Source organism: Triticum dicoccoides, chromosome 5B, assembly GCF_002162155.2.
Source record: "Triticum dicoccoides isolate Atlit2015 ecotype Zavitan chromosome 5B, WEW_v2.0, whole genome shotgun sequence".
In the NCBI taxonomy this organism is placed as follows: Eukaryota; Viridiplantae; Streptophyta; class Magnoliopsida; order Poales; family Poaceae; genus Triticum; species Triticum dicoccoides.
The window spans coordinates 402587417-402600892 of NC_041389.1; the positions used below are offsets into that span (position 1 = coordinate 402587417).

The 13476-nt window shown below is 43.9% G+C and overlaps 1 protein-coding gene across 1 annotated transcript; it reads right to left on the minus strand.

Moving 5' to 3' along the window:
• Nucleotides 1–4972: 4972 nt before the first annotated feature.
• On the minus strand, nucleotides 4973–13291 carry LOC119305593 (putative protease Do-like 14). Its single transcript, XM_037582078.1, has 13 exons — nucleotides 13037–13291; nucleotides 12875–12895; nucleotides 12715–12780; nucleotides 12489–12620; nucleotides 12282–12409; nucleotides 11902–12186; nucleotides 11552–11682; nucleotides 8237–8354; nucleotides 6704–6796; nucleotides 6091–6156; nucleotides 5920–6002; nucleotides 5748–5845; nucleotides 4973–5120 (listed from the first exon to the last, which is right to left on the minus strand). Exons 1-13 carry the CDS (start codon nucleotides 13131–13133, stop codon nucleotides 5074–5076), a joined length of 1365 nt encoding a protein of 454 aa, XP_037437975.1. The 5' UTR covers nucleotides 13134–13291; the 3' UTR covers nucleotides 4973–5073.
• Between the last annotated feature and the right edge of the window lie 185 nt (nucleotides 13292–13476).

A 13476-nucleotide genomic window follows, 5' to 3' on the forward strand; every position in this document is an offset into this window, starting at 1 on the left:
CCGATGGCCGAAATATCACTTCCTATATATAATTCTTCACCTCCGGACCATTCCGGAACTCCTCGTGACGTCCGGGTTCTCATCCGAGACTCCGAACAACATTCGGTATGCTGCATACTCATATTCATACAGTCCTAGCGTCACCGAACCTTAAGTGTGTAGATCCTATGGGTTCGGGAGACACGTAGACATGACCGAGACGGCTCTCGGGCAATAACCAACAGCGGGATCTGGATACCCATGTTGGCTCCCACATGCTCCTCGATGATCTCATCGGATGAACCACGATGTCGAGGATTCGAACAACCCCGTATACAATTCCCTTTGTCAATCGGTACGTTACATGCCCGAGACTCGATCGTCGGTATCCCAATACCTCGTTCAGTCTCGTTACCGGCAAGTCACTTTACTCATACCGTAATGCATGATCCCGTGACCAAACACTTGGTCACTTTGAGCTCATTATGATGATGCATTACCGAGTGGGCCCAGAGATACCTCTCCGTCATACGGAGTGACAAATCCCAGTCTCGATCCGTGTCAACCCAACAGACACTTTTGGAGATACCTGTAGTGCACCTTTATAGTCACCCAGTTACGTTGTGACGTTTACACCCAAAGCACTCTTACGGTATCCGGGAGTTACACGATCTCATGGTCTAAGGAAAAGATACTTGACATTGAAAAAGCTCTAGCAAAACGAACTACACGATCTTGTGCTATGCTTAGGATTGGGTCTTGTCCATCACATCATTCTCCTAATGATGTGATCCCGTTGTCAATGACATCCAATGTCCATAGTCAAGAAACCATGACTATTTGTTGACCAACGAGCTAGTCAACTAGAGGCTTACTAGGGACGTATTGTGGTCTATGTATTCACACGTGTATTACGATTTCCGGATAATACAATTATAGCATGAATAAAAGACAATTATCATGAACAAGGAAATATAATAATAATCCTTTTATTATTGCCTCTAGGGCATATTTCCAACAAACACAATGAACTCCGCGGGAAAAATCGCAACTCCGGGGCAAAATTCGGACGAATTGGTGGATGGAAAAGGGTGGGGAGGGTGGGGAAAGCTAGATCCACACGTAGAAACACAAATCCATGGACCAAATCCAACAAAATCTCAACTCACCAACAGATCACAAAAAAATTTTGGGGCTATTTTTGGTGGGGAATTTTCGGATTTAGGAGGAAAACAACAAAATCAAGCTAGAAAACACGGGGTAGGGGCTCCAAAAACGTGATCAACGTGGCTCATGATACCAAGATGATGTAGGGCGGAACCCTAAGGTGACGATCTTTCACGTTTGGAGTGGATCCTATGGGGAATCACGAAGAACACGCGGAAGAACTCGAAGGAAACACGGGGAGAATGAGAGAAATCACTAAACCGACACGGAACCAATCACACGAGTGCTAGATCACTGAAAGCATAAGGTAATACATGATCCAAAATCAACAAAGGTAAGGATACAAAGGGAACCGATCTTCTCCGAGAGGAGGTCTTGAATCCGCGAGGGGATCTTCCCGAAAAGGGGTCTTGAATCCAAGTGGATCTTCTCTGAGGAGGCCGCGGTCTCTCACTAAGAGGAGATCCGATGGATGAGCGAGGCTCTATCTCACAAATGAGCTAAATCAATGCTAACCCTAAAACGTACGGGAGGAGGGAGTATATATAGTCAAAGGGGCAAAGGGATACATGGGTCACGGCCCAAAGGAGCTGCACGCAGGCAGAGGGCACCGGATGTCCGGGCGTCGGGCCGGATGTCCGGTGGCTCGCGAGGGGCCGGATGTCTGGTGCTTCCGGAGGGGCTGGATATCCGGTGTTGAGGCCGGATGTCCGGGCTGTCGGGGTGGCCTTCTGAGCATTCGGGATGCCTGGGCCGGATATCCGGGCGGGTGGCCGGATTTCCGGTGGATGGCCGGATGTCCGAGCTGGACGCCGGATGTCCAGTCGCTGTAGGTTCTTCTGTAGAGGGGTGGCCGTGTAGATCTTCAGGGGCCGGATGTCCGGTGCCTGGAGGTTGCTTTTGCCTTCTTCCATTGGTTCTCTTCTTCCGTGGACTTGGGGTCTTGTCCATCTTCATGTGCATCCTCGAGAGGGTCCTCTTGGTACCTAATCATGCACAACATTCCGGATTGAGGTACTAGCCATGTCTCGAGAGGGTCATATGATATATCACTAAGGAGAGAAGTCACCTCGGTCTCGAGAGCTCGAGCTCGTGCTCTAGTCATGGGTCCTCTTGGTGCTTGGTGAGACGACGGAAGGTCCATGGGGATGACCGAAGGATGCTCCGCATCAAACCACTTGGTCACATTGAGCTCATTATGATGATGCATTACCGAGTGGGCCCAGAGATACCTCTCCGTCACACGGAGTGACAAATCCCAGTCTCGATTCGTGCCAACCCAACAGACATTTCTGTAGTGTGCCTTTATAGTCACCTAGTTATGTTGTGACGTTTGGTACACCCAAAGCACTCCTACGGTATCCGGGAGTTACACAATCTCATGGTCTAAGAAACTGATACTTGACATTTAGAAAAGCTTTAGCAAAGGAACTACACGATCTTGTGCTATGCTTAGGATTGGGTCTTGTCCATTACATCATTCTCCTAATGTGATCCCGTTATCAATGACATCCAATGTCCATAGTCAGGAAACCATGACTATCTGTTGATCAACGAGCTAGTCAATTAGAGACTCACTAGGGACATGTTGTGGTCTATGTATTCACACATGTATCACTGTTTCCGGTTAATACAATTATAGCATGAACAATAGACAATTATCATGAACAAGGAAATATAATAATAATCATTTTATTATTGCCTCTAGGGCATATTTCCAACACTAGCAAGGTGCCACGACACCGTATTAGGCATGCTGGACAAGGATGTGTCACGAAGCATATCACACAGTAAGATCCAACTAGCGTTCTAGGTGGGGAAAAGCTTGTGACGAAGGCCACCGCCGGTGAAGAAGAGTGAATCGCTTCTGCTACTGAGATATCTGGCTCAACTGTAATATCATACAGATTGCGAAACTCCATCCACAACGGTTGAACATCAAGCCATGAGTCAAACTAAAAGTGGATCGATCAACATTCCCCCGTTGAAAACTTGGCCCTCAAGGCAAAAGTCGACTTAACCGCTTGGATCTCATTCCAAAACGGATTGCCATGGACCTCAGACTAAAAAATGAGCTGTCCAGGAAGTATTTAGCCTTCAAAAGCTCAGCCCAAAGCCCCCAACATTTTGTGGAAGTTTCCAAATTCACTTGGATAGAAGGGCAACATTCATGAGCTTTGAATTAATTATTCCCAAGCCCCCAAACATTCACGAGCTTCACTTTTCACCATGTGGTGGCTCTACCTCCCTCCCAAAAAATCTTGGAGCGAAGCGTGTCCAGTTCGAAAACGGAAGCCCAAGATACGTTATAGGGAAGGATCCTAATTTACAGCTAAGAAGATCAGCAACCCACTGCCCCTCCCCATGGTCCATCCCCATGGCAATCATCTCACACTTGTGAAACTTTACATTTAGCCCAGACATTGCCTCAAATCAGTTTTATCGAGGCGATGCAGAACAAGTCCGGTTGGAAGAGCACCATTGTGTCGCCAGCGTATTGCAATCGCGAACCCCTTCGGGTCCCTACCTCAACCTGCGCCTATCTAGTCTGAAAACCCTTTCATATCAACACCTCACGAAGGAACTCCCAATTAACACGATCGTAGGCTTTTTTGAAGTCTAACTTAAGTAGGATAGCATGCTGCTTGCGGTGTTTAACCTTATGGACAATCTCCTGCAACTCCACTGGCCCTTCAAGGATGTAAGGGCCTATGATGAAGATGGATTGACATCGTTTGATGACACAGTGAGCCACCAAGGACAAACGCGAGCCATAGGCTTTGGCGCAGATTTTGAACGACATGTTAATCAACATTATCAGGCAAAATAAACGAATATTATCAGCCCGAGAACAAAGGCCCTTTAGAAAACTCCAAAACCTATGAAAGAAGGCCACTGACCATCCATCAAGGTCAGGAGCCATGTTCGGTTTCACGGAGAAAAGAGCAGCGGGGCTTTTTGGTTACTAGCCATAACTTGCCACACCTCAAGTTATGCAAGTTTGACTAAGTTAGATGGGTGTTTGGTTCTAGTCACAACTAAGGCAAATGATTATTTTATAAGCAATATGTCCCATATGTCATTCGCACAAAAAGTATGACAAGATTCCCTTAGGCAAGCCAAAATGTGTCTAAAAATTTGAGCAACTCAAGTTAGGCAAGTGTGGCAACACAAGTTAGTCACAACGCACAATCCAAACAGGCCTGAAGTATCCCAAGTTAGGCAAGTGTGACAAAAATAATGTGGCAACATATGACAAAGATAGTCACGAACCAAACATGTCCAGCGTCAATCTCTAACGGAGGAAGAAGCATATGAGCTCTTCATTCTCCTCCTTTGAGACACACTATGAGGCCGACTTAGAAATCGTAAATGTGCTCCATGACAGGAGCCCTGCTCCGCTTGTAAACACAGAATGAAACACTTACGATGACAACCGTTAGCATATGCATGAAAATAACAGTGTTTCCATCCCCGTGTGATATCCATTTGACACCACCTTAAATGTTCATCCAAATTCGAAATACATAGAGAGAATAAAAAAAGACAAATCCAAACATGTGGTCATGTGAGTGTTGGTATCACATGATATTTTCCCCACTAAATAAATTCTCACATCAGAAAGTTTTCTATTTATATTGTTCCCCAATCTTATCAAGTGAAGTTAATAGCTAGCTAATCAGCAAAGTTAACTAAAATAAAAGTATATCAGGCTAAACTTAGCTACACCATTCTGTTTAACACTCCCTCCGTTCCATAATTCCTGCCATGGTTTAACTGAACTAAAACCACAACAGGAATTATGGAACAGAGGGAGTACCAAACATAAATCTGGCAACATAGACTTTCATTTCGGGTTTTTTATACTTTCATTTCAGTTGTCAAGAAGATCTCAACTTGTCTTTACTAACCCTACAAGATTACTCCTCACTCTTCATCACAATCTTGTGTGGACTCGTCCTCATCGGGGGAAGCTGAAACAAAGGCAACAGGTAACGTTTGAAGTTAGGTTAATCCACATCAAAATGTGTTGAAAAATATTAGACATGTATAAATGCATCTAGTGGTTCCTGCAATTAGACCATTTGTGTCGAAAGTTAACTAGATACATCACACTAACTATTTAATTGTGCATGTGTTATATACAACATAAAATACACATGATTAGTAGCTGGGTGATGGTTTTGGATTAGACAGCAAGTGCAACCCACACAAAGCCTGCAAGAGTTAAATTACTAGATTTTTTTAATTATGTTGGTTAATTATGTGATCTAAAATCAAGATCATCACTTCCAAACATCAATGTTAAAGAATACTGAGTATGTAAAAGAGGATCTTATTCTTTTGTACCATTTTTAATTCATGCTCATCCTAAAAGACCTTAATTAGCAATTTACTTACTTAATGCACTTCAGTTTGTTAGCATTTTTCACATTTTGAAAAAAAATTTAGATGGAGCTACATGAACACTACATGGACCGATGGATGTCATATGTTTGCGAAGGTATAAAATTTCACAAAGAGAAAACTCAACAGAGAATGAAACAGGGACAACTTAAAGTTATTCCTTCAAATAACATTAGGAGGAGAGAGGTCCACACGATATCGATAGTCAGGTCGGGAGCACTTTCGAACAAGGGGCCCCTCATCATCATATTCATTATCTGGATATATCCACTTGGTCTTGGGTACCGGCCATCTATCATTGAAACAATAAACTTCATGAAAAATACTGACACTTCTTTTTACCAAACTATATGTATCAGGAAAAACCTGTTTTGTTTGCTCATGTCAATCACTTCAGCGTTGATAGTTGCACAGAAGTCAAAACTGTTACCCGGCCTTAGGACAGATACCTATTTTCATATGCAATGGCATGACATAAAAATAATCAATGCATAATGTGGAAGGAGAAATAGTTCATACTAAAGCATCGCAACTAACCTCAAAAGGCATCACATCACCGTGTTGCGTAGTACTCTCCGTCTTGTCCAAAACCAGCTTATGGAACTGGCAGGAATGACACTAGATTGTTTAAATCATGGACATTCATATATTATGCTTACAGAAAATAAATAATTATGTCCAAAATCCATCTTCTCAAAACATCACATAACTCTAGCTTGCAATGGAGAATATGTCGAAATATTATGCTACATGCACCGAACAAGAATTGAGACAAAATGAATTGTGCATTTTGTTTTGGCCTGATATTCTCGTGTGTTTTTTTGTGTGAGACAATATTAATATTGTAATTAAAAACTGTTTAACTTTGCCTCATGAAAACATGTTACCTTGCACTTGTTCACTAAATTTATACATTTTCGTGTTGGAGGACTGACGTGCTCTTAACTGCTGCTTGACGCGATAAAAACATTAGACGTTATTGCTAAAAATGAGCACAACCAAAAACAAGGACTAACGTCGGTTTCCCTGAAGAGCTAGTACAACATGCAATGGATTAGTTAGATGCAGCCGAACAACAAGAGCAAATGAAAGTTCGATTTTGCAACATATTTTTAGGAAAAAGATACACGAGAAAATTATGAAATGGAACCTCTTGTGCACTGAACAAAGGGACTTCATCAAGCTTGGTAATGACATCGCCAACTTTCGTTCCAGAATTTGCTGCCGGGGATCCATCAAAAACCTATCATGCAAATCAAGGATCCATGAAAAACCTACAAGCAAATCATCATGAGCTCAACATAAACAATACAGAAATCCTAATCATGTTCATATTCAATCTCAAAAGGCATAAGGTCTAAAATATAGCTTATGGTGTCCATTTCTTATCATTATGAAAAGTTCTGAACAGAATAACATTGTAGTCTTAATGTACTGATATTCAAACTTACTATATTTATTATCGACAATATGGCTTATAATTCCTTTTCTTATCGCTCTCAAGTAGATTGTTATACAACAACTTTTGGCAAGCAATAGATGCTAACACGGATACTTAATTGTTATCATTCAAACAATGAAAAAGTACCAGAAGTCAATAGTAAACCAGTAAAAATGATTTTTTTTTTCATAATTTGTTAGATAGATGCATGTGAACTTAATAATTTTTCAGTTGTGGCAACAAAAAAAATGGTTCAAAAAGTAGTGTATTTTACCTAATGCAAATAATTCTCATGAAAAGGGAAATGTCGGGTTTATGTCAATATGCAGTGTATTTTACCTAATGTAAATAATTTTATGAAAAGGAAAAGGCAGGTTTACCACAAATATCATTGTTTGCAAAGTAATTGATCTCAATATCTTGTTTTGCACATGGTTGGATATGCAAACTATATAATATATATGATACCCTTAAATTGCATGTCATTGATGTCCCAATAAACAAAGGAGGTTCTGCCAGAACTTAAGAGTTTTTCTTTATCTTGGTGAGTATTGCACTGCCAGATAGGTCAAATATATAGTGTTACAATATTCATCGGCATGTTTAATTATGTTTGTATTACACAATAATACTAGGAAGAGGGTGATGCCGATGAAGACTACTATCATGATGATCACAAGGAGTAGGTCACATGGACTCCATCGATTGCCTGTGGCACAAATGGAGATGCTTCACATTTATTTTCGCTGTTCTCTGAATGTAATAAGTGTCATGTGGACATTGTACTATGTAAGCCTTTTAATTGCATGTGCTCTCCCACTTCCAAGACACTACTATTTGCTAAAGAGAAGGTGATGGACCTGAGATTTTTCTTCTATAAACTTGTCTTCTAAAAGAAGGTGTGTCTACAGAGAAGATGTCATTTACTTCTATATAGGTCTAGAAATAATCGATTTTTTCCCATTTGTTCCTTGGTTTCCATTTTTCCCAATCCATGGGTTGGCATTAAACTGAGATGGAAGAAAAATATAAGTTAGCTGAGATCAGATCCAACATTATATATCACCGATGCTTGCAAACAACTCCTAGGTGAGATGACCTGTAACTGGCTGTCCTTATAAGGAAACGGTTACAACAGGCAGCATACAAAGCAGATAGCAAATGTGCATAAAAAATGGCATAACAACACAAAGATGGAAAAAATAGTAGTGTATATATCAAATGCATGAGTTGGACACTGACCCTCTCTACATAGATTCCATGTGCATCGGGGAAGCTGTCGTGTAGTTCTACACGGGTACCCAGCTTTTGAGCTTGAAGTGATCCAATCCTCAGACCAAGCCATGGCTGCACAACTCTCCTGTATGCATCGCATGAGTTGCCACGTGATTTATATTTTTGATGTATATCCGTACTAACAATAGGAATCATCTAGGATAAAGTTGACAAGAAAACTATACAGAAATTGCATAGGCGAAACATGTATACTGCGACAGCGAGCTATTCTGCACAATTTTGTGGCTGCTGCTGAACAGCTAGGGAGGTGGCAGCGTAGCCTTGTGTTGCTGTTTATGGACATAGACCGCGGAAGGCGAACTGAGGATAGAAGGAATAACCCTGAAGCCGAACTAGGAAAACAGGGAAGTAATATATATATATACTCCACCTGCTGTATTTTCGGTTTGCCCATGAGCAATGTAATATGTTCTAGGAAGTCTAGGCGAAAACAACGTTCAACCCTCCAAAAAGCTAGGCAAGCCATCTTCAAATGACAGAAGTAAAATCTGATATTCAAATTGTTCTGAGCAGTGGGAAAGGATACAAAGGTGCTAAAATTTGTTCAAAAGAGAACTACCAAATCAGAAACGAAAACAGAAACAGATTAAACACTCCAAATTGGATTAATGCATAGACATAAATTAAGCTTTCATGGTGGAAAGACGAGTGTGGTTTTCTGTAGGTCGAGCTACATGGTATCCCTTATCTTAGCCATCCATTTCAGCATCAAGATCCGTGCAGGTACATTTGTCTTTTTTGTTTCTCTCAAACAAAACAACATACAAACTTCAAATTTTTTAGGACAACAAAAAATTCTAACAAGAATGTGGGAAAAGACTTTAGGATTTTTTCATGCATTTTAAATGCTTAAAATAATTTTTAATAAAAAAAATATCATTTTGTATATTTATGTCGGACCAAAAAATCTGAAAGTTTTTTCACACATTTGAAGTTCTAAAGTTTGTTTAATCTGCAAAGTTTGAAGTCCATATGTTGTTTAATTTGAGAGAAACAAAAAAGATAAATTATCATGTACTTCCTTCATCCGGAAATACTTGTCGGAGGAATGGATGTATCTAGATTTATTTACCGAAAAAGGCTTCCGCCCCGCTTTATATATAAAGCAAAGATCAACATCACCTGGTACAAACGCACGCCACCACCACACACACACCCAAGGCAGGATACATAGGTGATGCAGGGCACAGCAACACCACCCCTAGCACTACCACCACAAAGAGATGAAGCCGTATACGATGAACCACGGACTCCAAGGCGGCACCTTCAGGAAGGATACGGCACTGGAGCGCCACCACTGCCAGATTCAAGGATCAGAGTTTCCCCTGGAGCCGCACGACGGGCAGTGAGAGCCGCGACGACGCCTTCAAGAAGGTAACGAGGTTCGCCTCCGCCGGTCCGTCCGAAGATAGAACATGTTTTCACCCCGGCCAACACTCACCGCCACCGAACGCCACACCCCGGCTACCACGCCGCCGTCACGGCCATGGCCACCGGGCAGCACCAAGCCACAGGCTCTGCCAAGAGCACCGCGCTACCGCCACCAGGGCCGCCGCCCTGGCATCCAAGACCTTAATACCACCCACCCGAGATCCGCCGCTACCCCAACCAAAGAGACGAGCGGAAAGGTCCAACCTTTCGCACCCCTGGGCGACCCCCAGTGTTGAGATCCAATAGGCTGGCCAGCACTGGCATCTATCGACCCGTCCTGCAGCCCCGAGCGCGAGACGAGTTCGGTCCTGCAGCATCATGAGGGGGACGAGGTCAATCCTGCTGCACCGTACACGAGACGAGCTCGGTCCTGCTGCGCTCGGCGCAGGACGAGCGATGGACCGTAGGTGGGAGAGGGCCAGCCCTTCGATGGAAGTAGCGCCCGGGCGACGAGGAGATGGGACGAAGGTCGAAACGGTCCGATCGCAGACGAGCCGACGCCGGAGAAGCCGACCGCCGCCGCAAGCAGATCCGCCGAGCCACCGTGAAGCCGCCACGACACCGGGAGCCAACCACCATGCGCCGGACCTCCCCACGCCGCCCATGGCCGGAGCAACGGCCACGCCCGGCCACTGCCCTACCCGCGTCGCCCGGCAAGCTCCAAGCGCTGGAGCCGCCGGGCATGCACCACCGCTGCCATGCACCGCCGGCCGACCCCATTGCCAGATCCGGCCGGATCCACCCATGTAGCGACAACCACTCGTGACCCAAGCCACCCTCGGCCCGCGCCGCCGGTGGGCAGAGCAGCCGCCGCTGCTACACCATCCTGTCGCGCTACCGCCACGCTGTCGCGCCGCCCCGCCCTGGGTCAGCAGGACACTCCCAATCCAGATGCGCCAGCCCGCGCCATGGCCGCTGGGAGATGGAACGAGGAGGCCTCGCCGCCGCCGCCGCCGGCTAGGCTTCGCCCGGCCGCGCCCTTTGTCAGCGACGAGGGAGGAGTAGTAGGTGGGGTAGGGAGTTGGCGGCGGTGCTCTAGGGTTCCTCCCCGTCGCCTCGCGGGGGCAACGAGGGAGGAGGACGAGGTGTTTTTTCGATCTCTGCAGGTTCCCTCATCTAGATTCATTTTAGTTCTATATACATCCATTCTAACCCATTTCCGCGACAAATAATTCCGGATGGAAGGAGTAGTAAGTTAGTTGGAGAGCACAGATCTCAAAGTAATGTTAGAGGTGTAAGGATAAGAGGTTCCATGTAGCTCGACCTCCATAGGAACTTTCTGTTATGTTTATCAATGAAACTTATGTTACACAAATAATTTCTATGGACTGATAAGCACAACTGGTAATCTGGTATTGAGTTCATCATTTAACAATAATTCATCCATGGAAAGACAGTTTGTCTGCCCATGACTCCAATATGAACTTAGTGCATTCATAGGAAGTCCTGCATCTTTTCACTTTGAGAGGAACTTCAGAAAACAATCCATTTTTTTTAGAACCACAATCCAAATATCATGACCCATCTGTAGTAGTTAGCTATCCTAATCTTGACAGCTCTCAGCTATTTCCGTCTTTAGTCCTGAGTCCCGACTAAATATTATGTTTATTGTTCAACCAGTACAATTATTAACATATAAATTCATTAAATGTGCCACAAAACACATCCTCGTTTCCATCTTTAATCCTGGACTAATCTCTGCAATCAAGCTTGTGTTTAAATAGTCCAGTAAAGGAGAATATTTTTTTTCAACACTCTGTGACCACACGCGATTGCATTGAAATTGATCTATAACACATAAAGTACATAAATCAGAATTTGAAAACATACCCAAATGTATCAAAGTGCTTTAAACATTTCGAAAGTAGACTGGCTGGTAAGAAAGGAGTTCCATCATCTGAACAAAAGTTCATGCCAAAGAAGTTTCCACCATAACCAATAAGGGGCCCACCAATTCCAGCCTAGCACAAAAGGCTGGTACGTAAACAAATGTTGCATAAACGGTGTCATGTGTAACAACGCTATAGTTACGCTTGTAGTTCTGAAGTATACTTTTCACAAGATATTCCCTATGAATCAATGATTCCTAATAGAACCAACCACTCCTAATGATAGTCATACTGCCAATTTCATATATTAATATGTTTACCAAGAAATAAACGATAAGATAGGGGAAATACCTTTGTGATATAACAAGAAGAGGTCATGAGTTCCTGGCAGTCAAGTTTGGTAGTTTTATACAGCAGTGTGCCAGCTGTAGCCATTAGTTCTCCGGATTCAAAAGCTCGTCCAATGGCTACCAGTTTACTTTGAGGTAATTTGGCATTAGCTTCGACTTGATTATGAATGTCGGCTGCACGAAATTCAGGGAAAGCCTTCATGTTGACAACAGCAATATTATAATACAGATCGTATTTCCACAATTTTCCTGGAACAATCTTGCCGTTGGGCAGGCGCACCTTAATCTGCAACCAAGTGGCGGATATTGATCATCATCTCACGAAGCAAAAAAAAACACAAAGGAACCAATGGGAGAAAAAAAATGGCTTGAAGCACTGACCTTCAGTTTATCATCTATCTCAGTTTCATCGTTGGTGCATCTCACTAAACTAGCAGATGTTAGAATGCTCATGCTGGATGGCGTGCGTCCTACAATTGTGCCTGTGCACGTAAACTGTCGCGTTTTCCCTACATATAGGATCAACATTTTAATGACGGATTAACTGAAATAGATAGAATCCTTACAAACAAATGATTGTGTTATTACCCTTAAACGAAGCAAGCGAGACAATAGACTGAGACACGCTTAAAGCAAGTAATTTGATCTTCGTGTGATCTTCATTGTAGCCATCTAACTCTTTGAAACAAAGCTCAAAGGTGTTCACCAAGCGCATGCCCCCTAGTCAAGGAAACATGATATAGTACCGCAATATGGGATAAATCTCCAGAAACCTATCAAAATGAAATAAGGGGAGTACAAAATAAGAACTTGCCATAAACACCATCCGGCATAGGATAACCGCGAGGACGCATCCTCCTTCGCATCATACGTGTGAAGCCTAGTATGCAACAGGTTGAAAACTTGAAACGGTTAACAATTGGATGACCGATGCAAGGTAGGGTTTGTCTGCCACATGCCGAATTACAACTAACCGTCGCGCCGAGGCGGAGAATCTGCAAATAATGACAACGAATGGCATCAATACGAAATTGCAATGGTTAGATGCATGGCAATTCACAGTTCAGTGTGTTCTCAAAGATGGTTCACGACCCAATGGAGCCAGATTTAAGAAGTGCTCTGTGCGCTCTGTTCACCTTCTCGGTCAGAATTGCGAGGCGAGGAGGCCTTTGCTCTCTTACTTGTGCTTCCTCCTTCGCATATGCTTGTAGGTTCTTGATTCTTCCAGGGCATCTTGTAGACCTGCAGTGGAAGAGACGACCTACCGGGGCGAGGCGAGCGTCCGCAGGAGCGAGATCACCCGCCGCAGTGACGAGAGGTGCCGTTCGTTTACGCCGTCGCACCGGGGCCGAACCAGCGGCAGGCGGCGGCGGCGGCGACGCGGTCTCCGTCACCAACAGCGGCGGGGAGGGATTTTTTTTTTACGGCCAGCGCGTCCCGTTTCTAGAGCACTCACTACTCGACGAGGAATTTGGGCCAGAACCAGGCGGCTAGTTTAATTTGTCATGAGGCCCACCACAACCGGAGGCCTGAATCTCAACAATAGGCCCAATACCCACCGGGAAGCAACAAGACC